At 38.4% G+C, this 24,792-nt stretch overlaps 2 protein-coding genes across 2 annotated transcripts; both read right to left on the bottom strand.

The window, feature by feature from the left end:
• Positions 1–420: 420 nt before the first annotated feature.
• LOC139945290 (DNA excision repair protein ERCC-5-like) lies at positions 421–13,432 on the bottom strand. Its single transcript, XM_071942637.1, has 15 exons — positions 13,313–13,432; positions 12,264–12,409; positions 11,527–11,702; positions 10,797–10,912; positions 10,320–10,424; positions 9,651–9,837; positions 8,093–9,119; positions 7,652–7,802; positions 7,078–7,315; positions 6,273–6,392; positions 5,111–5,324; positions 4,486–4,630; positions 3,454–3,645; positions 2,873–2,957; positions 421–2,402 (listed from the first exon to the last, which is right to left on the bottom strand). Exons 2-15 carry the CDS (start codon positions 12,349–12,351, stop codon positions 1,467–1,469), a joined length of 3,780 nt encoding a protein of 1,259 aa, XP_071798738.1. The 5' UTR covers positions 12,352–12,409; positions 13,313–13,432; the 3' UTR covers positions 421–1,466.
• A 434-nt stretch (positions 13,433–13,866) lies between these two features.
• On the bottom strand, positions 13,867–24,716 carry LOC139945040 (H/ACA ribonucleoprotein complex subunit DKC1-like). The gene is made up of 12 exons (XM_071942293.1): positions 24,680–24,716; positions 22,884–22,939; positions 21,882–22,060; positions 20,915–21,099; positions 19,818–19,882; positions 18,658–18,784; positions 18,113–18,243; positions 17,497–17,640; positions 16,718–16,957; positions 16,124–16,227; positions 15,404–15,680; positions 13,867–14,997 (listed from the first exon to the last, which is right to left on the bottom strand). The coding sequence occupies exons 1-12, from the start codon at positions 24,690–24,692 to the stop codon at positions 14,947–14,949; spliced, it is 1,572 nt and encodes a 523-aa protein (XP_071798394.1). The 5' UTR covers positions 24,693–24,716; the 3' UTR covers positions 13,867–14,946.
• Between the last annotated feature and the right edge of the window lie 76 nt (positions 24,717–24,792).

Below are 24,792 nucleotides of genomic sequence, written 5' to 3'. Positions count from 1 at the left end.
ACTATCCACTATCAACCGCTGGCGTCTTGTGCCAAGACTATGCTGTCACGCGTCTTTGATATCCCTCCCCAACGTGTTTGTTGCTGCAGAAGGTCAAGTGGTGGACCTCTAGTTTCTTATCATTATGCAAACAAGTTCAACTTCAGATTTTTTAAACCTGTCTATTATTTCCATTTCTGTAAACCCATGATAAAGCATTCTGGGCACAGACAAGTATTGCTCTTGCTCGACACAAAGTTACCTGCCAATTTTATTGTTGTTACTGGCCTAGCCCCAGAAAAATGCTGAGCAGTCAGTTTTGCCCATACCAAATTATTTTACAATGGGACAAATGTGGTTTATTATTTGAAAATAGAAAACTTCAACAAAATAAAAGAAAACACACTTCACAATACTTTATAAATTTCCCTTTTAGGGGCAGTTGAAGTTTATTCCTCTTATAAATTATTTGAAAGTTCACATTGCTACAAAATATCAGAAGAAATAAACGCAAAAATGAACAGGATACCAATCAACAATTTTAATATTAATAATAATAACCGTATTTATAACGCGCCTTTTGCCAAAGGATACAAAGCGCCAGGTATTATTACTGCAAGGAGTGGGGCGAATTTTGAGATATAAGACCTAATCCTTAATATAAAGGATCTATGTAACTTTTGTAGGACAAAAAAATACAAAGTCCACAGATTTACACTTAACTTGCACAGTTTAAAGATAATGATACTATAAAGCTTCCCTGAAAATATTAAGTGCGGAGGTGCTGTAGTTTTTGGGAAATGAGTAAAAAAATGTCATGAAAAGATTTTTCGTCTCATGAGACAAAAATTATTTTAATCATTTACAAACATATTTTCATGACATTGTTTCACTCATTTCTCAAAAACTACAGCCCCTCAGTAAGTAATGTGTGAAGGGAAGCTTTCCACTATCATTATCTTCAAACCCTGTAAGTTTCATGTAAACCTATATGGACATTTTTAAAAGGTACCCAAATCCTTTGAGCACCATGTAATGGTTTTACAAGGTGCTGTGGCGCAATATGCTGCCAATCCAGCCAGGAACACCGAGGCGAACCCCTTCTCTTTTCTTTAAGTGCACTGGGTTCTTTGACACATGACATGGTAGTAATTGCCAGGTAATTTTTTTTCTGGTGGTATATAAGCATATTTTTGTTATGTTGAGCTTCTTTTCATGCTCAACATAACAAGGAGCTCTATGAAATTAGGCCCTGGGTCAAATTTCATAGAGCTGCTTATGCAGAAAATATTGCTTAACAGTTTTCTGCTTCGCAGAAATGAGCAGGATACCAGTCAAAAATTCTACCCGTGACATATCGTAGTAATTGGCTGATAACCCTATTCTGGTAAGCATAATACATTGTAGTGAGTTTCTCTATGTGCTTATATTAAGCAGTTCCATGAAATTTGGTGCTGGTTCTTAGCAGATTTTATCCATGCTTACGCTTAGTCTGAATCACTGCTACTACTCTCAGACAACTTTGGCCCAACCTTTGTTCGACCACCCTTCAAACTAACAACCTTTCCTATTCTTTTCTGGCCAGTATGACCTTTACCCTTTCCCCTCTGACCTTTCACTTGTCTACCCTTAGCCTTCTTTACTTGACTTGAATGCAAAGTTACTTCACCTTGCTTAGATTTTAAAATAGTACTATCACTTCTCAAATTAGATGTTGTAGAACAGCCTTCAGTTTCAAATTGTCCACATTGGTTTTCAGTTCGCCCAACAAAAGTAGATGTTCCATTTGTGCAGAGTTTCTTTGTGTTCTTCCTTTGTGATTTATATCCAATAACTCCTTCAGTTTTCTGAGACATAGCCTCGCCTATTTCAAGAAACTCTTCTGAGGCTTCTTTTTCCTCCTTGTAATCAACCACCTCCTTCTTACGTCTCGTTCTCCGGCGTCTTCCAGCAACAGTAGAACCAGAATCCTCCAAGACGATCTTAGCTTTCTTAGGTAAGACATACTCATCTTCAGAGGACTGGGTCTCACTAGCAGACTCCGATTTATCATCTTCCTCGGTGATCACCTTTAAGTTTCTTCGTCGACCTTTCCTGTTCCTCTCCACATTTTCATTTCGTTCTTCAGAGGTTTCCATGGAAACATCATCACTAACATCTCCATTGTTATCTTTTGTTGAGGATTTTTTACTGTTTCTAACTTTAGACGATTGTTTCCTCTTCTTTGATGTAATCTCCTTAGCAACCGTCTCTGTCTTTCTCACCCGTCCCAATTTTTTTCCACCTTCCTTTATTTTCTCCTCTTCCTCCTTCTTGGCTTGCTGAGGATTTCGGAGACGATTCAAGACTCTTTTAAGTCGCTTGCTAGTTACCTGACGAGGTTGTGTCTCTAGTTGAAAGAAAGAGCTGATCTTACTCTGGATCTGAAATTTAAAGAGAAGGTGTACATTTGGTAATCACTCTTAAAATTTATGGTCATACAAACTTTGGGTTAGAAGCCTACAGCATCTTTTGATATTATAAAGCTATAAGGAACGTGGTTATGTAAAAATATAAAAGTTTGTATGCCTCAAATTTTGAATCTGAGAAGCGTTAGTGTCGGTAACACTTCTCAAATTGAGTACTCCTTTTATGGATTTTTCTTCCTGTGAAGGCCATTTTCGCTTTGGATTTTCGGCAATATCTCAAAAACTGAACCACCTTTTGATAAAAGTTTCACATGTTAGTTTTATTGTATACATCTACATTTATATAGGCTTAAAACAATCAAATGGTGTCACAAACCAAATGTATACTTTGGCTTTAACAAGACCTATGTTATAGGAATTTAAACAGATAAAACAAAGGAACAGTTCAAACTGAACTTGAAAATAGTCACTGTTCAGAAATTTACCTTTTTCTCGTTTAGCCGTTTTATTACTGGAAGTAAAGTCTCATCAGCCTTGCTTCGTGTCCAGCCGAGTTTATCTCTCGCAAAAGTGATTATAAAAGTTAAGAGAAATTCACTCAAAGTATTCAAAAGGAAAACAAGCAACTTCGACAGTTTGTCTGAGTTTATATGAATTGAAAAGGGCTATGATGTTTACCTGGTTAATGGTTACAATAAAAAAGAAAATGCTGAAATTCATTTCCAAATTGTTGTTTTCCTGACGATAATTGAAGCCAGCAGTAAAAAATATGAGAACTTCCTTTTCTTGAAAATGTTATCCCCAAATCCTGGAAGAATGATTGACACCCCTTTTGTTGGCGTAAGAACTTTCTTACCTTAAAGGGTTTTGATACCTTTTATAGATCAAGGTTTTTGGCCATGACATGAATCCCCACTCACTGAGAATGAAGATGTATGGAATATAACTTACTTGTAGAAGTTTAAGCTTCATTAATATTTGAGGAAAAGTGAAAAATCACAGTGCCTTTAACCGTTTTGGCAAAAAAAGCATAAATGCACAACCCTAGAATTGAGCTTAAGGATATTCCCTGAGGAGACCCAAATCTGGAGAGTCCCAGGTGAACGTCTCAGTAGATTCATCAACGACAGGATTCCAATAAGCATCGATGACTCGTTGGCATGGAAACCCCGATGATAAGGTTAACTTCCGAAGCTTGCCTTTGAGTTGAGATTCTACAGGAGGCATCAGCTGTTTGTGAGCGACGTCCCACCATGATCTGTTAAAGATTCAAAAAATTGTTTTGATTCATAAAGATATTTCAACTCAACTTTAGTCATGAATAATTAAGTTTTATTTTTTAAGTAATGCACACTAACCAAATGTCGAGCAGAACAAAACAGCTCTTCTCAGAGCCGCCACTACTCACAAAAAAGATTTTTACATGGTGTAACCACAAACCTTACTTACTTAAAGCCATTGGACCCTTTCGGTACAGAAAAAAAAAAAAAAGTTCACAGATTTACAAATAATTTACAGGGTTTACAGAAGGTAATGGTGAAAGACTTCTCTTGAAATATTAGTCCATGAAATGCTTTACTTTTTGAGAAAACGGTAAAACAATATAAATTCTCGTTAACGAGAATTACGGATTTGTTATAAACACATGTCATGACATGGCGAAACGCGCGAAAACAGGAGTGGGTTTTCCCGTTATTTTCTCCCGACTGCGATGTCCGATTGAGCCTAAATTTCCACAGGATTGTTATTTTATATATAAGTTGTGATACACGAAGTGTGGGCCTTGGACAATACTGTTTACCGAAAGTGTATAATGGCTTTAATGGCAATTCCATACTCATATTAATAAAAAAATTAATTAAATAAAAAATGCCTATAAATTTGAAGAAAACAAAATAAATCAGAATCAACAAACAAATATTTTACTGAGAAAATAAATGTTTCTTTTTATCAAACAAACTTTTTGGAGGCCACTGTTGATCAATAAACTCCATTTACCAGGAGCTCAAAAAACCCAAAAGAAGTGTTATGAAATCCATAAAAATTCACTGACGACCTTGTAGTCCTGAGCAGATGGTTTCCGAGTTTTCTTACTTACTTGAAAGATTTGAGCAAGTCTATTCCTTCCCCAGGAAACTCCGTCAGCAGCTCCATCGCTGTGACCCAGCCAATACCCGATACCCCGTCGGTGTAATCGCTGCCGAGAAGCATTGCTAGCGTAACCAACTTTGATCGATCCAACACTGCCAACAGGCAATCAAGAAGCAAGCATTACAATAAAATCATATAGAACTTCTACACTTTTTTTGAGGAATCACCTCACATTACAAGCCACGAATGACCACTTTAAGGTGAGGGCTGTCGACCGAATCAACTAACTTCCACCAGAGCCACGTTGCCACCTACTCCTGGGGCTGATACTGGGTGAAACATACATGCACAGGCAAATAAATCTCTCGAGTGAGATTCAAACCCACAGCCTTTGCATTGATAGGGCAGATGTCTTACCATTTTACATTGAGATAGCCTGGTGGCTGAAGGCTGTTTGAATCCTTAGCAGTGGGCACCGCAGTGATTTAGTGCAAAATTAATGGTTTCAAATCCCCCCCGAGTGATTTGCCTGTGGATTTTTTTAAAAGAACTTTGGAACACAGTGCTTTAATACACATCAGTGTAAGGGTAAAAACATAATTATTTGGTAATATAACAATAAGGAAACCTACACATCTGTTTCTCCACATTAACATCCTTAAAACATTCCACATCCTTCCCTTTCGAGAAGAAATTTCTGTAGACAACCCTTCCTCCAAACAGCCAGACATCGCTATCATCCGTTATCGTTCCAGAAGTCTGGTCCGTCAAGTCTAAGAATGCACACTGAGCCTCAGCTTCCTGTGGACTGTTGATGTATGGAATTCCAAACAGCTCAAGTAACTCCTGTACAAACACAAATAAACTTAACTTAGACCCAATTTCATAGAGCTGCTAAAGCACAGAAAGTCGCTAAGCACAATAAAATTATGCTTACCAGAAAAGCTAACCAGCCAAACTGACTATATTGCAGAAAATCATCAATCAACATTTTCTGCTTAAACAGCTCTGTAAAATTGGGCCCTATGCGCAATGTCACAGAGGTGCTTAAGAAGAAAATACTGGTCAAACACTTTTGCTAAGCAAAAATAAGCAGGATACCAGCCACAGAAAGTACACACGAGAGGGTATTTTGGTTGGTAACCTTATTCGGGTGAGCATGATTATTTGTGCTTAGCTACTTTTTCATGCTGAGCTACTTTTTTGTGCTTAAACAGCTTTATGAAATTGGGCCTAGAGAGGACTTAAATAATAACTGAATAAAAACTAAACCAAGGATAGTCAAATTAGTTTATTTTGTTTAAGTTGATCTTTAAAGACACCGGACACTATTGGTTATTGTCAAAGACCAGTCTTCTCACTTGGTGTATGTCAACATATGCATAAAATAACAAACCTGTGAAAATTTTAGCTCAATTGGTCGTCGAAGTTGCAATGATAACAATGAAAGAAAAAGACACCGTGTCACAAGAAATTGTGTGCTTTCAGATGCTTCATTTCGAGACCTCAAATTCTAAATCTAAGGTCTCGAAATCAAATTCGCGGAAAATTACTTCTTTCTTGAAAACTACGTCACTTCACAGGGAGCCGTTTCTCACAATGTTTCATACTATCAACCTCTCCCCATTCCTCGTTACCAAGTAAAGTTTTATGCTAATAATTATTTTGAGTAATTACCAATAGTGTCCACTGCCTTTAGGCACATTAGTGTCAGAAAATACCAGACACTGCTGTAATTTAACTCAGACTTAACTTCTACCTCCCGGTCCATCCTCGTCCCTTCATTAATCTTACCTTGCTCTCTGAATACATCAGATCTGTCACAGTAGCAGCAACTCTTTCTTGCTTGCCTCTCTCTGTTTGAAGTACGGCACGCTGATTCTCCAAGTTTCCCTCAAGATTTGACACCTCATTCTTAGACAAATAAGCAAAAACAAAAAGGTTTAGAAGGAAAATATTTCTTCTTTAGCCACTGCCTTAAGAAACCATCACAGTTTGTCATTTCATTTCATTTATTCTTGTTGTGAAGCCAAGGACCCTCAGCAAACTTATTTACTGCACAAGAACGCAATGGAGAGAAGACAAGCAAGGAAGTTTCAGATTTAAATTTAAAGTTTCTAATTCAGTTCAGTGAGCAAACACTCCCTACCCACAGGTTTCAGTTGAGGTTTAGTCACAGCTCCAGCCTCCATACTTTATCGAGCTAAGCCCAGCTTATCCCGTTCCTGCCTTCAAGCCCAACCACCAGTTAATATTCAAGGCAGCATATAGCAACAGAGTCTAGCGGTCTCCTGAAGATGATCAGAACATACTGATCAAAACGTTGTCAACCACCTGTTCTTTTCAGAACCAACACTGCTCAAAAGAAAAGTGAACATGGTCACACTTATAGACTGATCCACTCAGCTCTGGCCCATTGCATATTGACCAATCACAACCCATGCGCCACCAAAAGTCCGACAAAATAAAGTCTGACATGTGTGTGCGTATGCTTGGCGCGCGCGGCAGAGTTGTGCAGAATGGCATTGGAGTGTTCTTGCTCACACGTGCGTCGTGGGCGGAGCCTAATGAATCAGTCAATTAATGTGAATGGACTTACAACATTCATGGCTTCCCACTCTCGTCTAGCAGCATCTCGTTGCATCTCCATCTGGATGTCATCTTGCCCCTCATCCTCCTCCTGATGTATCTCCTCATCATCCTCTAAGACGTCTTGATCCATCTCATCTACATTGTTGTCTTCTTCATCATCTTCTTCAACTCCTTGGTGAACCTCTCTCTCCTCATTCTCATCTATTGGTTCTTCAGTATCCATGGCAACAATGTCATCGTCATTCCTACACAAATATAATCAAGCTATATATTACACTTCTGCAACGTCACCAAATGGTGTGCTATATTTAATAGAAATAATAATACAGCCTAGGCCGAGATCACGGTAAGTGCCTACTCAATCGTTTTCTCCCGACAACATCAAATCCCAGAATAATTATGAGAACCTTTTTTGTCTTTCCTTTGTCAAGTCGAGATATCATTGTCACAACAAGTTTTTCAAGGGAAAACAAATACTGGAGAAGCTCAAACAAACCCCCCAAAAATAATACCCACAGTTGGCACAGGATTTTATATAAATACCGATGTGAAGTTTTGTCATAAACATAGTTCTTACAAACCTTGACTCCAGTGGATTGATATCTACTTTAGGTGATGCGGCTCGTGCTTCTTTACTCATATCCATTGATGGTATGAATACGCTGGCTGGAAATAGTTCATCTTCTTGTCTATGGCCGACTTGATCAACTGTTATCTCAATGAAGTCATCATCTATAAAAGGGGTTGTAAAAAGGTAATTTAAAAACAAACCATTCCATTGGCAACTGGAAACATTTAAATCATAAAGCCACTATAATAAAAAATTAATAATAAAGATTTAAATCCCATCTGAATAATGTAACAATACTGGTTAAGTGTCTTGCTTAAGGAAAAGTGTCTTGAACCCACATTCTGCGATCTGAAAAACTTAAGCTTGAGTGTACTTGACCACTCGGCCATGACATTCCCCAAAAAATTATTGTTTTTTTTTCTAGGCATAAAATCAAGGAATAACCTCTTACCATCACTCCATGAGTCCAGCATTCCTTCATCTTCTACATTCTTTCTCTTCGCATCCATCTCTGAGGAAGTGTCTTTCGTGATTGTTTCTTTGCTGGGAGAACCTCTTAGGTTGTCGCTAACATCTTGGTCCTCGACAGATATAACAACTGATGATGCAGGCTGCAACACTTTTGTCACCGCCTGAGGTGCAAGAGATTTATCGACTTCAGTTGATCCCAACTTCCCAGCAGTATTTAAATTCAATGAAACTCCACTCTGATTGGTTGAGCTTGCTGATGGGTCACAAGTTAAACTTGGTTTTGATTGGCCAAGTTCGTCAACTAAAATGATGACTTCATCACCACCGTGGAAACATATCTCATCTTTTCTTAATGATTTTTGAGGAGTGTCAAGTACGACCACTTCCTCTTTACTTGACCTTTGACTTACATTTTGTCCATCACTTGACCTATGACCTACAATGTCTTCATGATCTAAAACAATAACATCTGGTGAAACAGTCTCAACTTTTTTCATCTGCACTAAAGTAGCTGAGCTTGTTGTCGGCACGGCACTGAAGAAATTCTTCACAACTTGTGCGATTTCTGTTTCTCGATTTGTATGTTCCTCATCAGGTTTTGAATCAGAAGCATTAATAACATCTTGCTCCTGTGACTTCTGAGATGAGTTCTCCTGACCTTTGACATCATCTGATTGCATATGACCTCTGACATTGAAATCATCTGGTGGAAAGGCCCGTACGGCCGCAACTGGTTTAGAATCATCCTCCTGATCGCTAGCATCCTCATCTTGAGTCGAGTCCTCCATCTTGGATTGTCTCTTTACGAGAAGATAATGCTGAGCGTCTTCAGAAATGATGCGTCCCGCCTCCACCTCTTTAGATCCTCCACTCTCTAGATCAAGCATGGATGCAATCTCTCCAGCATTGCGTTCGCTCATCTCCTTGCGGAGTGTGTCAAGACGTTGTGTCATCTTTCCTTTCTGGAGCAGCTTCTTCAACTGATAATCTGAGAACTCCTCAGATTGCTAGAAACAACACATGAATATTTTAATGAGATTATCACATACAATGGTAATTTATAAAAAAAATTCTTGAAAACTAAATGGCTTGTTAAAAACTTTTGAGCACTTGTAGGTGCTTGGTACGCGTCTGTCAAAATGCAAATATTACGACACAATCCAGTCTCAAATGAATCATGTTTTTATGGTCAACCTAAACTGCAAACACAAGATCAAGGAAAAAAGAGAGGGGACTGGTTGCTCTATGACTTGATCACGTGCTGTGCATTTGTCTCTAAACAAAGAGTGGGTCAACCACTGGAATAATTAAAATATCAAAAATATTTGAACACTGCAAAATCAAACATGTGTTGTTCGCAGTAGTAAACAATAACTGTTTTGGTCAATGGCCAGTGATCAACTAACTGCAAGTTCATCCGAAACACTTATTGGTTACGACCGCAAAAAACACACCCCAGGGGATTGAGCAAGGCACTTTGTGAAAAAAGGCGCAGCGAGAACGTACACCACTGAAAACGAGGCTAAGAGTCCTCTTACCGCTGGTAAGCTTTGGATCATCTCCCATGAGTTTCTTTTCCGATTCTCTTTCATTTCGATGATCATCTCATGTTGCAACTCTGGAGGTAAGGCTTTGAAGTCATCCGAGTCGATGTCGACGTCTTGAAGATTCTGATGGTGATGACTATCGACCCATGGATCCACCTCAGCGTCAGAATCAGATTCACTACATAAAACAAAATGAGAAGTGACTATCACTAGTAAACTTTAGAGTATTTGTACAACCATGAGAAAAAACTCTTTTAATGGATATTAAATTTGCATTGGGGATAAAGAATATTCCCTGATGCAAATTTAACAAATGTTGCGGTACCTGCTGCTAAAATATTGGATTTGAACTGCCTCAAGCTACCGGGATAACTAAGTGGTCTAGTTCGTAACATATCTGCTCTATAATGGCAAAGGTCCTGGGTTTCGAATCCCACCCGAGTAAACCAAGTAGATTTTGTTCACAGGTCTTGGGAAAGGTCTTGTTCTTTGGTCAACTACAAATTTAATTGCAATTTACCCCTGTGGTTTATTACTTGATACAAAAATATTGAAATAATAAGTGAAGTTAATCTTTCAGGGCTTCCTAATTTTTGGTCTAGAATGGCCCCCAATTTAAAAAAAAACCTAGGAAGATTCCCGCGGATTACTACAACTTACCTCTCATTCAATAAAACAGGAGGGATGGGCTGCAACTCATACATATTGGGCTCAGTGGAGACAATCTTCTTCAGTACAGGAGCCGTCTTCTTCTGACCACTTCCTCTACATTAAAAACAATAATACAGTCTGGGTAAATGGGGGCAGCAAACTCTCTACCTAAAAGAAGAGAAATTGCTCAGAGCATTGAAATTGAAGTTTCAGCTTCATTAGAGTTTCAGCTTCATTAGTCGTCAAGTTTTTGAGACATAAGTAAAAATCACAGACGGTGTTTTCAGGAGAGTCGTGTAAAGCTGTTGTATATGCTAAAATAATGTTTGTGATTTTTTAAAACTATTTTCTCAAAAAATACAGCACCCCCGCAACTAATATTTTAAGGGAACTTTGACCATCATTATCTTTTAAATGTGTAAGTTTAATATAAATCTGTGGAAATTTGTATCCTCAAATAAGTGCCCAAATCATTCAAGGACCTACCCAGCCTCTCCCAAGACGGCATGAAGGGCATGACTTTGAAGGTAATTCTTAATCAGCTTCTCGGATGTTTTCTTGGATTTTCCAGCAGCAATCTCACGTCTTTGTCTCCGGGCAACCTTGAAAAAAAATAATGGGGCAATTAGAGAATTACAAAATGAAATTCTGCTTGATAAATGAGATAAGTGGTTGGGGACTTACTGAAAGATGTACCTTCTTTTACGCTTTGTTTTTGTATAAATAGCGCCCTCAAGGATGAAACACGTAATCCCTCACCCTCTAATACGATGAATTAACTAGTTGAACCTTAAAGGAACACGTTGCCTCGGATCGGACGAGTTGGTCTATAAAAAGCGTTTGAAACCGTTTGTTATGAAATGTATATGGTTAGAAAGATGTTTTAAAAGTAGAATATAATGATCCACACAAGTATCACTCAAAATTGCACGGTTTTCTTTTTACGTCGCGAACTATCACGGTCGGCCATTTATGGGAGTCAACATTTTGACTCCCATAAATGGCCGACCGTGTTATTGGACGAGGTAAAAAGAAAACCACGCAATTTCGAGGCATATTTGTGTAGATTATTGTATTCTACTTTTACAACATCTTTCTACCCATATGCATTTTATAACAAACGGTCACAAAACGCTTTTCAAAGACCAACTCGACCGATCCAAGGCAACGTGTTCCTTTAAAAAGTTGACATCAATAAACCCATGTGAAATCTTACCATTGTCTGCCTCTTGAGTTCAGGTACGCTGCCATCAAATACGAAGATCGGTCGGATGCGATAGAAAAGCAGTTTACAGATGCGGTTGAAGAGGACGTGAAGATGAGCATTGGCTTTGACGTTACCACCTTCATCTCTCATACCCCGCATTGCTTGATGTAACCAAAGACTTACATCTAGTTATTGAAATACCTCAGGATTGTAATCGGAATAACACACAGGGCAATTAATACTTGGTTTTCATTCAAGTACACCACAAAGCATTGTATACTCTAACTCAGTACTTTGCCAAAGTGAAATGCCAGTGGACTTCTTTTCACAGGATTCCATCTAATTGCATCCATGCCCCTTAACAATAACTTAGTGCCCTATGAAATGTTCCAATAGAAAATTACATTCTTTATTTTCCTAGATGTTCCTACCGTTCAATGAAAAGCTGCCTTGCCCTAGATCCAGTAACTGGGACGATCGTTTTAATACAGTGCCCAGACTGGCCCCAGTTGACTGGTGCAGGCTACTCCTAGACCTATATGACTATGTGATTCGTTCTGACGTGGAGACCTCCTGTGCAGAATGAACCTCATTCACAGTTCTAGGAGTAAGGCCTACCCCTGCCCTCTCCTTACACTAAAGCCAAAGGCCTGTACATGAAGTTAACGCCTAACTGGATTACATTAACTGTAATTTGAATTCTCAGTTTATTTTCCTGTAACATTATTGATGATTTGCAAGGATACCGACTGCAAGTATTTTTCCTTCCAGTGATTCCAAAGTAACGGGTCGTCCTGTCGACTCCAAGAGCTTCCATAAACCTTGCACTCCCATGATGACTCGTCAGCTCACTTCATTCGAGAGGAGCGGATATTACCAAGCAATCACTTTTCTGTATCAAAACAATTAGTTGAACATACATAAAAAGGTCAACAAATAGATTCAGAACTGGGGCGCTGTGCTACATTTTTCAAACATTTGACTGACATGATGATGATGATGATGACTGACATCTGCAGTCGTGACCGACATCTGGGGTCGTGCTTGTATGATGACCGAATACTCTAGTCCTAGAAGTAGAACTAGTATGAGGCTCATTCCATGGGGAGACGATAGCAGAACAAACCTCATAGTTCTAGGGGTAGCATGACCGCAGATGTATGTAGGGTCTAGTTCCTTCATCCATGATCTAGACCGCTCCTCCTAGATAAGAGGCGCATTCCGCTGATGTCTCGATAGCGAATCATGCTAATATAGTACTGGGGTAGATGCTAAAAAACAGAGTGGGGAAAACTTTCCATATCCTGCCACCACTCTCATAAAAAATATAAAAAATACCTCAATTGATTTCCGAGTAAAACTAATAGTAATACCGTTTTATTTTATGAATTTATTCAATTGCTTTTGGGTGCTTTAAAAAAAAAATGTAGGAAAGTTTGGTCATTTTTTTCACTTGGTTGGCATGGTATGGTTGTGGTTACTTGTTCTTTTTGTTGTTTTTATTTCGATGTGTTTTTTCCAATTAATTAGATGATTTTGGCCACTTCACTACCAGACCATGTGTTTACTCTCAAGTTTCCCCACGGGATAACTTTCCGCATGGCGCCACCACTTTTTCACTCATTTTTAGAAAAAGGGATTTAAATCAGGTAAATAAGTTCCTATATTATTTCATATCAAATGAAAAAGTGGTGGCGCCATACGGAAACTTTTCCAAGCCACATTTCACCGATACAAGACATGCCAAATTTCTCCAAAGAGGCCTCAGTAAGCACCCTCAATCAATGTCACTTACCTAACGTGGGCTTTCTCTCCATGTTTACATCAAAATCGGAGATTGCACAATTAATGACAATGTGATCATGTTTCAACGAAATTAATTCTTAATTTTACAATCACAAATAATGAATAGCGCCCTCTCTATCTAGCTAGATCTTTGCATTTGTCATTCACCTATCCCCAGGGGACCTATTGTGCATCCTCGATCCCCTGCTTGTTTGTATTGCAAATGCAAGACTCTGCGTAGTGGATACGGGGTACGATGTGTATTGTACATTGAAACCCGCTAGTAGTTGTTAAAAATAATAGAAAACACCATCTCCAGTTCACAGAATAATTCGAATAATTCTTCATTCTGAATGGCCCACATCATTTCATAGATTTGAAACCACATTTTGCCCTACAATGAAAAAAAACCACCCAATAATCCATTAAAGGCACCCGACCCACCCATAAAGTTGAACACCAATAAGATATACAAAACAAGTTCTGAGAAAGAGTTTACAAAAACGAATCACACAAAATGAATCTTGCAGCTTTTGTTTGTTATGTACAATGTTTTATTTCTTCAAAATAAAAAGTAGAATTGGATTATGGAAATGATCCAATTATAATTATGAGAAGTTGAAATTGGCCACATCAAATAAATTCTTTTGTCAATCAGAATTCACAGTTGTAGGTTTAATTATGACCCTAAAAATTCAATTAAAAAGTAATAAAACATGTAATAGTACTAAACGAGAAACTTTGAAAAAAGAAAAAGATATTAAATTTTTTACTTCAGATAAACTGATACAACTTAAAAGCAGGGTCGAATATTGTTTCAACGTATTTCTCATTTATAAGCAAAATTTTCAATAAAGATACAATAAAATTCACCAGTGAAAGTTTTGCCTGAACTCTGTGTCTATTTGTTGAGAAATCAGCAAAAAACTAAAACAGTTTGAGAATATAAGACGCCCAAGATTAGGGAGTTGACAGCGGGTAACCAACCTCATCTTAATTTTAACAGGAAAAACCTGGTAATGGACACACATTAGCAGAATTTTTCTAACAATGATAGCTCTTTAGTTTAATTGAGACCTGGTCATTTTAATGGTAAGCATTTTGAAACAGCCAGTTCCTTCAAAGAAAATGTATTAATGATTAAACCTGCAGGTTCGCTAATACGAGATTACAAAACATAAATATTTACAATGCCATAACGAATACAAAATGGAAAACATGATTTATTTTGGTTGTCATGACAAAATAAAATGTTTCTCCTTTACAATGAAATCAAAGGAATTACTACAAATTGTGATAAAAAAATTGAAAGATTCATACACAACTTGGAAAGGTTCTTTTTCTGAACTGCTGAATTTCAACTTGGTTGAATGAAATAGTTTAGGGAGCATCGGGTACTGTCTAGGCCACAGAAAATTCCTGTCACCTGCCATCCAAGGACCACATCATTGTGCCAAATTATTGGAGCACTTCCACAAACAAACTAACGCCAAGAATACATTTGAGGTCATGATCAGCAACAAAATATCATTTTAAAAAATAGAATTTTCTGTTTCGAATTGATCAGTTTTAAAAATTCTCAAAATAATCAGAAGAAAACATGGCTGCAACTCTCTGCCACGGAGTAAGTTTAAAGCATAGCATCTACTTCTTGTCTTTCTTCTTCTTTTTCTTCTTCTTCTCAGATGATACGACCTGCATTAAAAAGGAAGAACAAAAAATAGAGAATAAAATTAAAGTTTTAAAATAATACAAACAAATTATTATTAAGGATAAAGAGTTTGATTCAAGCAAATTTTCTATTCCAAAACTTATTACAAAAACACCAACATGTCTATTATGGCTGTCTTACTTTCCACGTCTTTAAGATTAATATTTTTTGGGGTCAATAAAGACAAAATTACTCCAGCAAGATTTTCAATAGCTTGTGTTCAAAGTTTGATTTTTACAAACTTTTTTTAGTACCTTGAAAGCTTCTTCTTAGACCTGAGAAAGATTAAAGGAATGTGATTTGCCCAATGACCACAGCACTAATGTTAAGCGCATTGAGACGGTTATTGTGTAATGCGCTTTATAAGAACTCGTTGATCTTATATCTTACCATCTCTTCTTCTTCCTCCTCCTCCTCACTTGATGCCTCCCTCTTGATTTTCTTCTCTGCCTTCTCACGTTTCTTCTTCTCCTTCTTCTCTTTCTTCAATCTCTTCTTCTCTTCCTTGGTATTTGGAGTATCTATGGCCATCGCTACGGGCGACCCTACTGAGCTGGTGCCACTGCTGGTACTTTTGGCACTGTCTTGACGTTTGCGTTTCTTGGCTGGAGTTTCTAAGACGGGGCTTGCTGGGTCGTCCTCCTCTTTGGCTGGTGTCTTTTTGGCACTGATGGAAAAAGGAAACCAACAATGATTTTATTGAAGTTGTGAAAGTTTATTAGAGAAAGAAAGAGAACTTAAAATGGATTGTAAGACCTTTTGTACAGGGAAGACTTTGACAATGTCAAAATTCTTGAAAATGGCTAACGAGCTTGGGGCTCCCTTATTCTATAGCCAGATCCTCTCACATGTTAGAGATCAGGAGATTTTACTCAGTGCATCACTAGAACTGCAAAACATGTTTGGACACCATACGGACTGTTTATTTATCCCTTTTGGTGACTGCTTTTCTTTTTCCAGAAAGTTTGAAGACTCAAAGATTCGTTTGGATAAATCATGCTAACAACTCAAATGGTTTTAAAGTTTAAGAATTCAATATGTTCTGAAAATGTCATCTTCAAATAATACAGAAAAAGACTTGAAAAACCTGAGAATTGGAATGCATCTTACTTGAAGTCTTGGTATGAGTTCTTCCAATCTGCCGGTGTCGTTCCTGTTGGCTTTCCATGTTTGTCTAACTTCCCTTCTTTTATCATCATCTTCTTCTTACTGGCCTGGAGAGAAGAATTGAAAAAAGGGTTAAAGTGAAAACTTTTGTAAAAATAAAACTTCAGCTTAAAATGTTAGGATGGCGTTTCAACTTTTTCACAAAATACTGAGTTTTACAAATAACGATGTTTCTTTAATCTCTCAAAACAATAACAAGCCAATCCTGAATTAAATGGCTCCTCACTGACAATTTACTTAAAGCAGTTATTCAATGATTATCAATCAATGCTGTAAAAGAGTATGCGAATCACAAATGATGCAAAGATATTAAGTTTGCTTTCTTGAAAAAGTAAAAATACTATTCTTTAGCTAGAAGTAGAAGAAAATTTTGTAAATCTGTCAGGCGTGATGCTTATGGCGCAATCAACAATTAAACAGAATAACGAGTATTAAAAAGATCAGTTACGAGTGACGATTTGAAAGTTGAAAAGGATTCTAGTTGGCGCGAGTGTTGAGGAAGATCTTCAAGTAAAAGAGAACTTTGACAAAACTTACCACTGCTCCTAGTCCCCACTTCCGCGGGTACGTGTCCCTCTCCATGATGACTCTCTTCAGCTTAGCGACGATACCATGATCACAGGTTGCCATAACAGCCGTTGTCATGAGGGCAACGGCCAGAGCTACAGCTTCTCCTTTGGTGGTTACTATGACGATTTCTGCGTTAACCTCGATGCCATCTTCAAATCGCAAGACTCCTGGCAGCATGACTTTAGCTCCATAGCAGATGGCGTTTATCTACAAGAGTATCGAAAACACAATACTTAAATTAAGTATTTAATGAAAATGACAAAGTCCTCTCAAAGGTGAAATTTGAGGGCGGTTATCAGAAAATAAATTAAAAGGATGTAGTAAACCAGCACACATAACTTTGTACCTGTATTTAAATTTTCAATGGCACAAGTCTATTCCAAAAATTTAAATTACTGGGGGGGGGGGGGGGTGGGGGGTTGCGGGGTATCATTCTGATTATGTACCAAATATTTTGAAGGCCAGTGCTGAATGCATTTCACTTGATGTTTATCTTCCAGTTTTGAAAGCCCCTATGTGCAATCTGGGGCATTCTAAATGGTTTAGTCTTGGAAAAAACACCCCAAAACTCCATGTTGTTATTTTACGCATCGACCAATGACCCTCAACTCTCGCATACTGTCCCTCAAATCGCGCAGATCATCCCACAATTCACAAGTTTCGGCAAGATACACTTGCTTGTGTATGGGGAGAACCAGAATCGGCAGAAAGGCTTTCTGTCTTAACTTAATCCATGTAGTACTTACGGCGCTATCTTTAAGAACGATTCTCTTATGTCCAGTGAGGAGAGCTTCTAAAGGTTTAACGACTCGTCTCATGTACTCCTCATCTTTGTGATTATCATAAATCCATTGAGCATCTAAGACGTCATGCATCGTTACTAGTAAATCCTGAAGAAATACAACAATTGTAAGAGGTTTCATTAATGTTACTGATTTACCAACGACAAAAGAAATACAATCACGTTCTAATAGGCCACTCCTCATCTTTGTGATTATCATAAACCTTTAGGATCCTGGTTCAAATCCTACAGGGGCACTTGTGGACTCGGTTTTCATTCCCTACTTGACTGCAAAGGTTTTCCCTGGAATAATTCTAAGGAGCATTCCTCCCTCATGTTCTCCTCTCATTTGGCTCAAATTAGAGCATTGAAAATATTGATCCAGATCCAGATGGTTAGGATTACGCTGGACTAAAAATAGGCACGGTCATTGGTCCTTTTTATTGAGTACAATAGGCACTTTTCAGGCACATCAATAACAATTTTGATTGTTTTTCGGAGAGGAAACAAAAAAAGTAAAGCAGACTAAATTAGGTAGAACATCATGCCTGTCCCACAAATCTTATTCATATTTCTCGTACCCTTTCTGACTGAATACCAGATCTGACTCTTCTCAGCTCTGCCATCTGAGCTCCTACGCCTAGAAGCAGACCTAGATGAACACACAGGGTTCTCACGTAGGTACCTGCTTCACATTTCAACCAGAAGATACCTGTAAGATAACACAACAAGATCGTTAAAGGTAGGGTCATAGATAGGTTTTTGTCACCATAATTCATTTTATTAAGTAAACTTTGCCACAGCTTGCTTTGATACTTTGTTAGTAATATATATAGAGTATAATGCTGACATACAACGGCAAAATTATCAAGAGAGATAAAATGAAAGTCAACTGTAAATTGTTCTCTTATCTAATAGACCGATCCATTAGGCTCTGCCCACAACGCAAGTGTGAGCAAGAACACGTGAGCCTCTCCAATGCCTTTCTGCACAATCTGCCGCGCGCGTCAAGCATACGCGCACGCATGTCGGACCTTATTTGTCGACCTTCGTTACATAGTGATTGATCGATACGCAATGGGGCGGAGCTTAATGGATCGGTCCATTGCTGTTCTGAATACTTTACCTAAATGTCTGTTGTCGTCGTATTCGATGAGTTTATTCTCGTAGACTGTTCGCACTCTTAGCTGACGTTTCACAGCTGAAATGAGGGGCGGCCGCTGAAACAGGGCACCAGTTAACTTCTCAAGAGCCTGCAATGTAATAACATCAACTTATGTTGTTAACCAGTGAAGGTAGATATTTCATCCAGATTTGTGAACAAGTACATGAAATGGGTTCAGGGTTCAGAGGGAAATGAAGGTCTTCTCTCAACTCACGTTATGGGTTAACTGGGATAAACTGGGTTAATAACATAGGATATATCGCCTTTCCCTCTAAATATTTTATATAGACCTTTGCGAACCCCAGTAATAGGACAAGGTTAAGAAGGTATTGATAACATGGGATTAAGGGAAGACTGTGGTAAATGTAGGACTAGTCTTACTTCAATTATAGGATAACTGGGTTAAGGAGGGTAGCAATTTGCTGAATGTAGACTGCCCTCACCTCAGATACGGGATAACTGGGTAAGGGGGTATAATGTTGATTATAGACTTTCCCTCAACCAGATATGAGATAACTGGGGTAAGGTATCGAGTGTTCAATGTAGACCGTCCCTCAACCAGATATGGGATAACTGGGTTAAGGGGGTAATAATGGGTGTTGACTGTAGACTATCCCTCACCTCAGATACGGGATAACTGGGTTAAGGGGGTAGTTATTCGTGTTGAATGTGGACAGTTCCTCACCTCAGATACTGGATAACTGGGTTAAGGGTGAACTAATGGGTGTTTACTGTAGACTATCCCTCACCTCAGACACGGGATAACTGGGTTAAGGGTGAATTAATGGGTGTTAACTAGAATATCCCTCACCTCAGATATGGGATAACTGGGTTAAGGGTGAATTAATGGGTGTTAACTAGAATATCCCTCACCTCAGATATGGGATAACTGGGTTAAGGGGGTAGTTATGGGTGTTGAGTAGAATATCCCTCACCTCAGATATGGGGTAACTGAGTTAAGGATGAATTAATGGGTGTTGAATAGAATATCCCTCACCTCAGATATGGGATAACTGGGTTAAGGGGGTAGTTATGGGTGTTGAGTAGAATATCCCTCACCTCAGATATGGGATAACTGGGTTAAGGGGGTAGTAGAAATAAATTTGTAATGTAGGCCTTACCCTGGCCAATGGTGCTTGACTCTCAATGGCACTGTGTAATCTTACTATGCATACATACTCCTTACCTAGTACAAGATGAAGAAATAATAGGTGTGAGATTGACACAAAGTGCATTATAAGACAAATATTTGCATGGTGTGGAAAATGAGAAATAAACTTTAAGTAGTAAACTTGCAGGTATGGCTGAATCTCTTTTGGGAGGAGTGTTGGCTCTGAAAAGAGCTGGGCCCAATTTCATAGAGCTGCTAAGCACAAAAATTTGCTTAGCATGGAATTTCTTCCACCATTAAAACAGGATTACCAACCAAATTTTCACGTGATTTTAAGGATAAGCAAACAACAGCCGAGTACAAGTAACAAGCAATATGCAACAAATGGAAATTTGGTTAGTAATCTGTTTTTATCAGGGAAGAAATTTCATGCTAAGCAAATTTTTGTGCTTAGCACCGCTATGAAATTGGGCCTAGGTCTTCAGAAGAAAATTTGACTGGATTAAGACCTCATCAGCATCAGCATTCTCCTGAAGATGAGCAGAGTATACTGTTCAAAAACATTGAGACCACATCGGGTCTTCTTAGAGCCAACACTCCTCCTTAAAGAGATTCTTACACATTTAATAGTTACTTCTTCAGACAAATAGTATCTGCTAACACATTTACCATGGTGTTGAAAATTGAAATCTTCTTTTTGATATTACTCAGATCAAGACAAAACCAAACCTGCTTACAGCCCATAGAATCATGTGCTTTACAGGGCGACATAAGCGCAGCAGGGCAAAATAACTTCTGCAATAAGCATGGCCATGAAATTGGGCCGTGAAGGGACAAATGTTGAAGAAAAGAAGTCACAATGCAAATCCACGGTAAACACCCATTATGGCCGCCTAATTTTTCTGCTAACCTGTGAAATACGCTAAGGTTTAAGCAAACTTTTCTGCTACAGTAAGCACGCAAATTTTCTTACCGTTAAGCAGCGCTATGAAATTGGGCCCTGGTCTCACTTCTCACAGAATTGTTTGAAACATATAATGGTCAGTGGAACACAGGAAACAATCTACTACAATGAGACATTGCTTGAATGTTTGGAACCAGACTTACCGGCACTCTGCTGTGATTTGACGAGTCTGGTCGCTCTGGAGATACAGACAATTAAACACCCGGTGACCTTGGGGTCAAGGGTTCCACTATGACCCGTCTTGTCTACTCGTAGGATTCTCTTAATCCATGAAACAACCTCGTGAGATGAAGGGTTGGACGGTTTGTCCAAATTGATAAATCCACTCCTGAAAAGCGAGAAGAAAAATATAAAATTTGTTAACAGGGTTTGCCCTTTTGTGACTGGCCAGCCAAGCCAGTTAGCTTGTCATTTCACTATTTAATGGATTGATTTCTTTACACTTGACCACAGGCCATGAGGCTTAAGGTGATTTCGGTGTTGGGCCAGTGAACTCACGACTGGACAAGTCCAGCGATTCTTTTCCACTATTTTCTTCTGCCTCACACAACAGATTTAAAGGGTGTATGTACTTTTTGTAGGACTAAAAACACGATGTCCACAGATTTACACTAAACTCACACAGTTTGAATACATCGATAGTAGAAAGCTTCCCTGAAAATATTATGTGCTGAGGTGCTGTAGTTTTTGAGAAATGAGTAAAACAATGTCATGAAAATAATTTTCGTCTCATGAGACGAAAATTATTTTAAGCATTTACAAACGTGTTTTCATGACATCGTTTTACTCAGTTATTAAAAACTACAGCACCTCAGTAAGTAATATTTGAAGGGAAGCTTTCCACTACCATTATCTTCAAACCCTGTAAGTTTAATGTAAATCTATGGACATTGTGAAAAAGTACCCAAATCCTTAACATGGTTGATCACAGAAAACATGAACACCATCTGCAATTTTTTGTCAGCTCAACTGATCCTATATAGAACCTTTAATCTATTTCCCTTTTTAAAACATGAAACACTGTCAGCACCTTTTTTGTCAGCACTACCGATTCTATATAGTACCTTAAAATTGTTTCGCTTTTTTAAAATTTCTTATGGAGCAACTTACGAGACATAATCCTTGAAGTCTCTCTTAAGCGGTGAGCAGCCATTGGGTAGTGGTGTGTAGTGACCAGTTCGGATATTCAACTTGTCAAAGTTCTTCAGGAGTAGCGGCCATTGGGCAGTATCTAGTTTGGCAACCTTTGAATCAGGCTGGATCAGGAAATCTGATTGATGTTGGAGATCCTGAAAAAAATTGTTGTAAACAAAAGAATTTAAGTGCAAGGGCCCATTGAGAGTTATCAATGTTTAATTGTTGTTTATTTTATACTTTCTTTGAAATTGGTTTGACCCACCTATAGCTACAAACCCCAAATGTTTTTTTTTTTTTTTTTAATATTGATAGACGATTAGTATCAAATCACAGTAAAAAAGCACAAGCCTGATGCATTGTTTTAGAAAGGGCAGCGGCACTAAGTCGTTTTCCCCTTGGTAAAGAGTACCTCTACGGCTAAGGTTATTTATGACTATGAGGAAAATCTCTATGAGAACATTTCAAGGTGCACCAAGGCAGTGTGGAGCTCTGCCAACTTTTGCATCTTACAAAGAGACATCTAGAATTACAATCAACCAGGAAAAAGTTTCCTCAATTAGGGAGATTTCAAAATTCTTTATCAGAACATGCAATTTTTAATTTTTTTTTCCAGAAAACTTCCAGCAGAATCAGGGAGACTTGGCAGCTCTGGAAGTGTTTGGAGTGCATGAAGTAATTGTCTCTGTTGCTTCCGTGAGTGAAGCATCGGGCCTGTTAAGTGTAAGGGCATATGTAACTAGTATTGCAGAATTCATCAGGCCGAGTCTAGCCGAATAGCAAAGTTTTGTTATATCAAATAAAATAGGTTGGAGGGAGTTATCATCATAGTGCCAGTGGACATTCCCAACAAGGTTTCTTTCATCACTCTTGTATTTGTACAGCTGTCAGGGGATTAAAATGGGGGGGGGGGGGGGGGAGAAAACTACAACAAAAGTCTTGATTGCAGCGTCTTTGATTCTGAATAGTTCAGCTTACTCCTAACGAGTTCTCCTTCTGCTTCTTCTGTTTCTTGCTCTTTTTGCTTGGAGTGTCTGTGTCAAAGAGAAAATACATCTTAATTTAAGATTTAATTTCACTTAACAAAATAATCTTGTTTTCATGCAGAACCTTTGTTAACTACGACAATTAGCTTAGCTTTTTACTTTAGCTGGTAAGCAAACATCAGGGCAAGCTGGCAAATTTAAGGTGTTTAATGTTTTGTTTTCGTTTTGAGATTCGTCCAGCGCCGGCCCTCAAAATCAAACCCACATAAATTTTAAAAATGTGGAAGTAAGCAGTTTCAGTGAAATTACATGCAGGTGATTTTTGTGGTGTACTATAAGGAGTAAAAGTCAATTTAAAATTTTGAAATCGGATGTTTGGTTGCAGAGATATAACGTTTTTAATGAGCGTGGATCGTGCAAAAAACGTACCTGTGTTCAAGTTCAATTTGTTATGTTTTTCTTCATATCGGCCACGGCCAAGTTTAACGCACAGCCTATGGCAAAAGAGGGCGCACTATATGACGAGCGCCCTCTACCAATGGGGAGGTTTGCAGACTGTGCGACGTACATGTACACGTGCGTATTTAGGACAACTTTGCAAGAAATGGTTGAACAAAACCTCTCGGAGGGAGAAGAATATATAATCAAATTACACCAAATTTTCACAAGTTAATCTTAAAAGTATGGGAATTAGCACTGACAAAGTCGCATTCAATTTTGATAATTATCTCTGGAAGAAATCTCGATTCAAAAAACGGAAAACGCCAACAAAAATAGGTTTTCATGGTAAAAGCTATGCGACTAGATGTACCATGTGCGGAATTTTATCGGCTACACGATGATGTAATCGTTATCTCATTTTGTGTAAACATGTGCTCCCTCATCGCAAAAAACCGTCTTCGGCTCTTTCCGAAGATTTCCGAAATCTGTTGTCCACGGGGTTCAAAGGTGACGTCATGCACAAACGAATGGGCGCTACAAGCAAGCCAAGCATCCGGTTTATGTCGTTGCTCTCTATTTCTTACAATATCTCCGAAACTATTCATCCGATTTCAAAATTTTTTGAAATGTAAGCACGAGGAGAGAAAGCTCCTGCCTGCTGTCAAGTCTCATAGTTGTGAGGGATAACTTTCCGTATGGCGCCACCACTTTTTCAGTCATTTTTACAAAAAGGGATATATCAATCAGGTAAATTAGATACTATATTATTTTATTTCGAATGCAAAAGTGGTGGCGCCATACGGAAACTTTTCCGTTGTGAGTTGTACAAAATGTGAGTTATGATTTAATACATTTCGTTCTTTTTTTTCGGGGCTGTGTGTGTGTGTGTTTTGGTACACGTGAAATCAACTTGATGAAACTGCCTAGTGGAAGAGTTTTGTACCCCGCACGCTCCCTGCCACCACTTTCCCACAAAATTTTACCAACAAAACAAAAGGAATATCTCATTTGACTTGGAGTTAATTATTACTTATAAAAGGAAAATTCTAAACTCCATCGTCGAGTTGTCCGACCGTCGAGTTGTCCGACGGTCGAGTTGTCTGACAATTACATTTTTGAGTCGAGTTGACCGTTTTCATTTTCATACGGAGACACGGCCGGTCGTCACCTCCACCCTCAACAATTAACTTTCCCAACAGGACGGTTATTAATATGATTTATCTCAAAACTACAATATTAATGTTACACAAATACTTAGGGAGGTATGTATTCACTGTTTGAATATGCTTCTTTCATCTATCGGGTACTTTTTCTAAAAGTTACTGGAGGGTTTAGCACAGAACTTACCAACTTCAGCCATTTTGAAAACTTGTAAACACGTGGTAGTGTAGAAAGCGTGCAAGCATCAGTAAATTATGGAGTGCTAAAAGAACAACAGTTATTTCAAAGTATTAAAAACT

This window comes from Asterias amurensis, chromosome 12 (assembly GCF_032118995.1).
Source record: "Asterias amurensis chromosome 12, ASM3211899v1".
Classification (NCBI taxonomy): domain Eukaryota; kingdom Metazoa; phylum Echinodermata; class Asteroidea; order Forcipulatida; family Asteriidae; genus Asterias; species Asterias amurensis.
This window is presented reverse-complemented; position numbering and strand designations above follow the sequence as displayed.

What these genes read in the sequence shown, in the direction of transcription:
- LOC139945290 (XM_071942637.1), bottom strand. Translation starts at nt 12,351, where the DNA reads ATGGGAGTGCAAGGTTTATGGAAGCTCTTGGAGTCGACAGGACGACCC. An exon ending in AGTGGGAAGCCATGAATGTT is followed by an intron (nt 6,393 to 7,077) that starts GTAAGTCCATTC and finishes TATTTGTCTAAG; the next exon opens with AATGAGGTGTCAAATCTTGA. An exon ending in AACGGCTAAACGAGAAAAAG is followed by an intron (nt 2,403 to 2,872) that starts GTAAATTTCTGA and finishes TTTAAATTTCAG; the next exon opens with ATCCAGAGTAAGATCAGCTC.
- LOC139945040 (XM_071942293.1), bottom strand. An exon ending in TCGTTCTTAAAGATAGCGCC is followed by an intron (nt 16,958 to 17,496) that starts GTAAGTACTACA and finishes ATACTCTTGTAG; the next exon opens with ATAAACGCCATCTGCTATGG. An exon ending in AACTCATACCAAGACTTCAA is followed by an intron (nt 15,681 to 16,123) that starts GTAAGATGCATT and finishes TTTTTCCATCAG; the next exon opens with TGCCAAAAAGACACCAGCCA.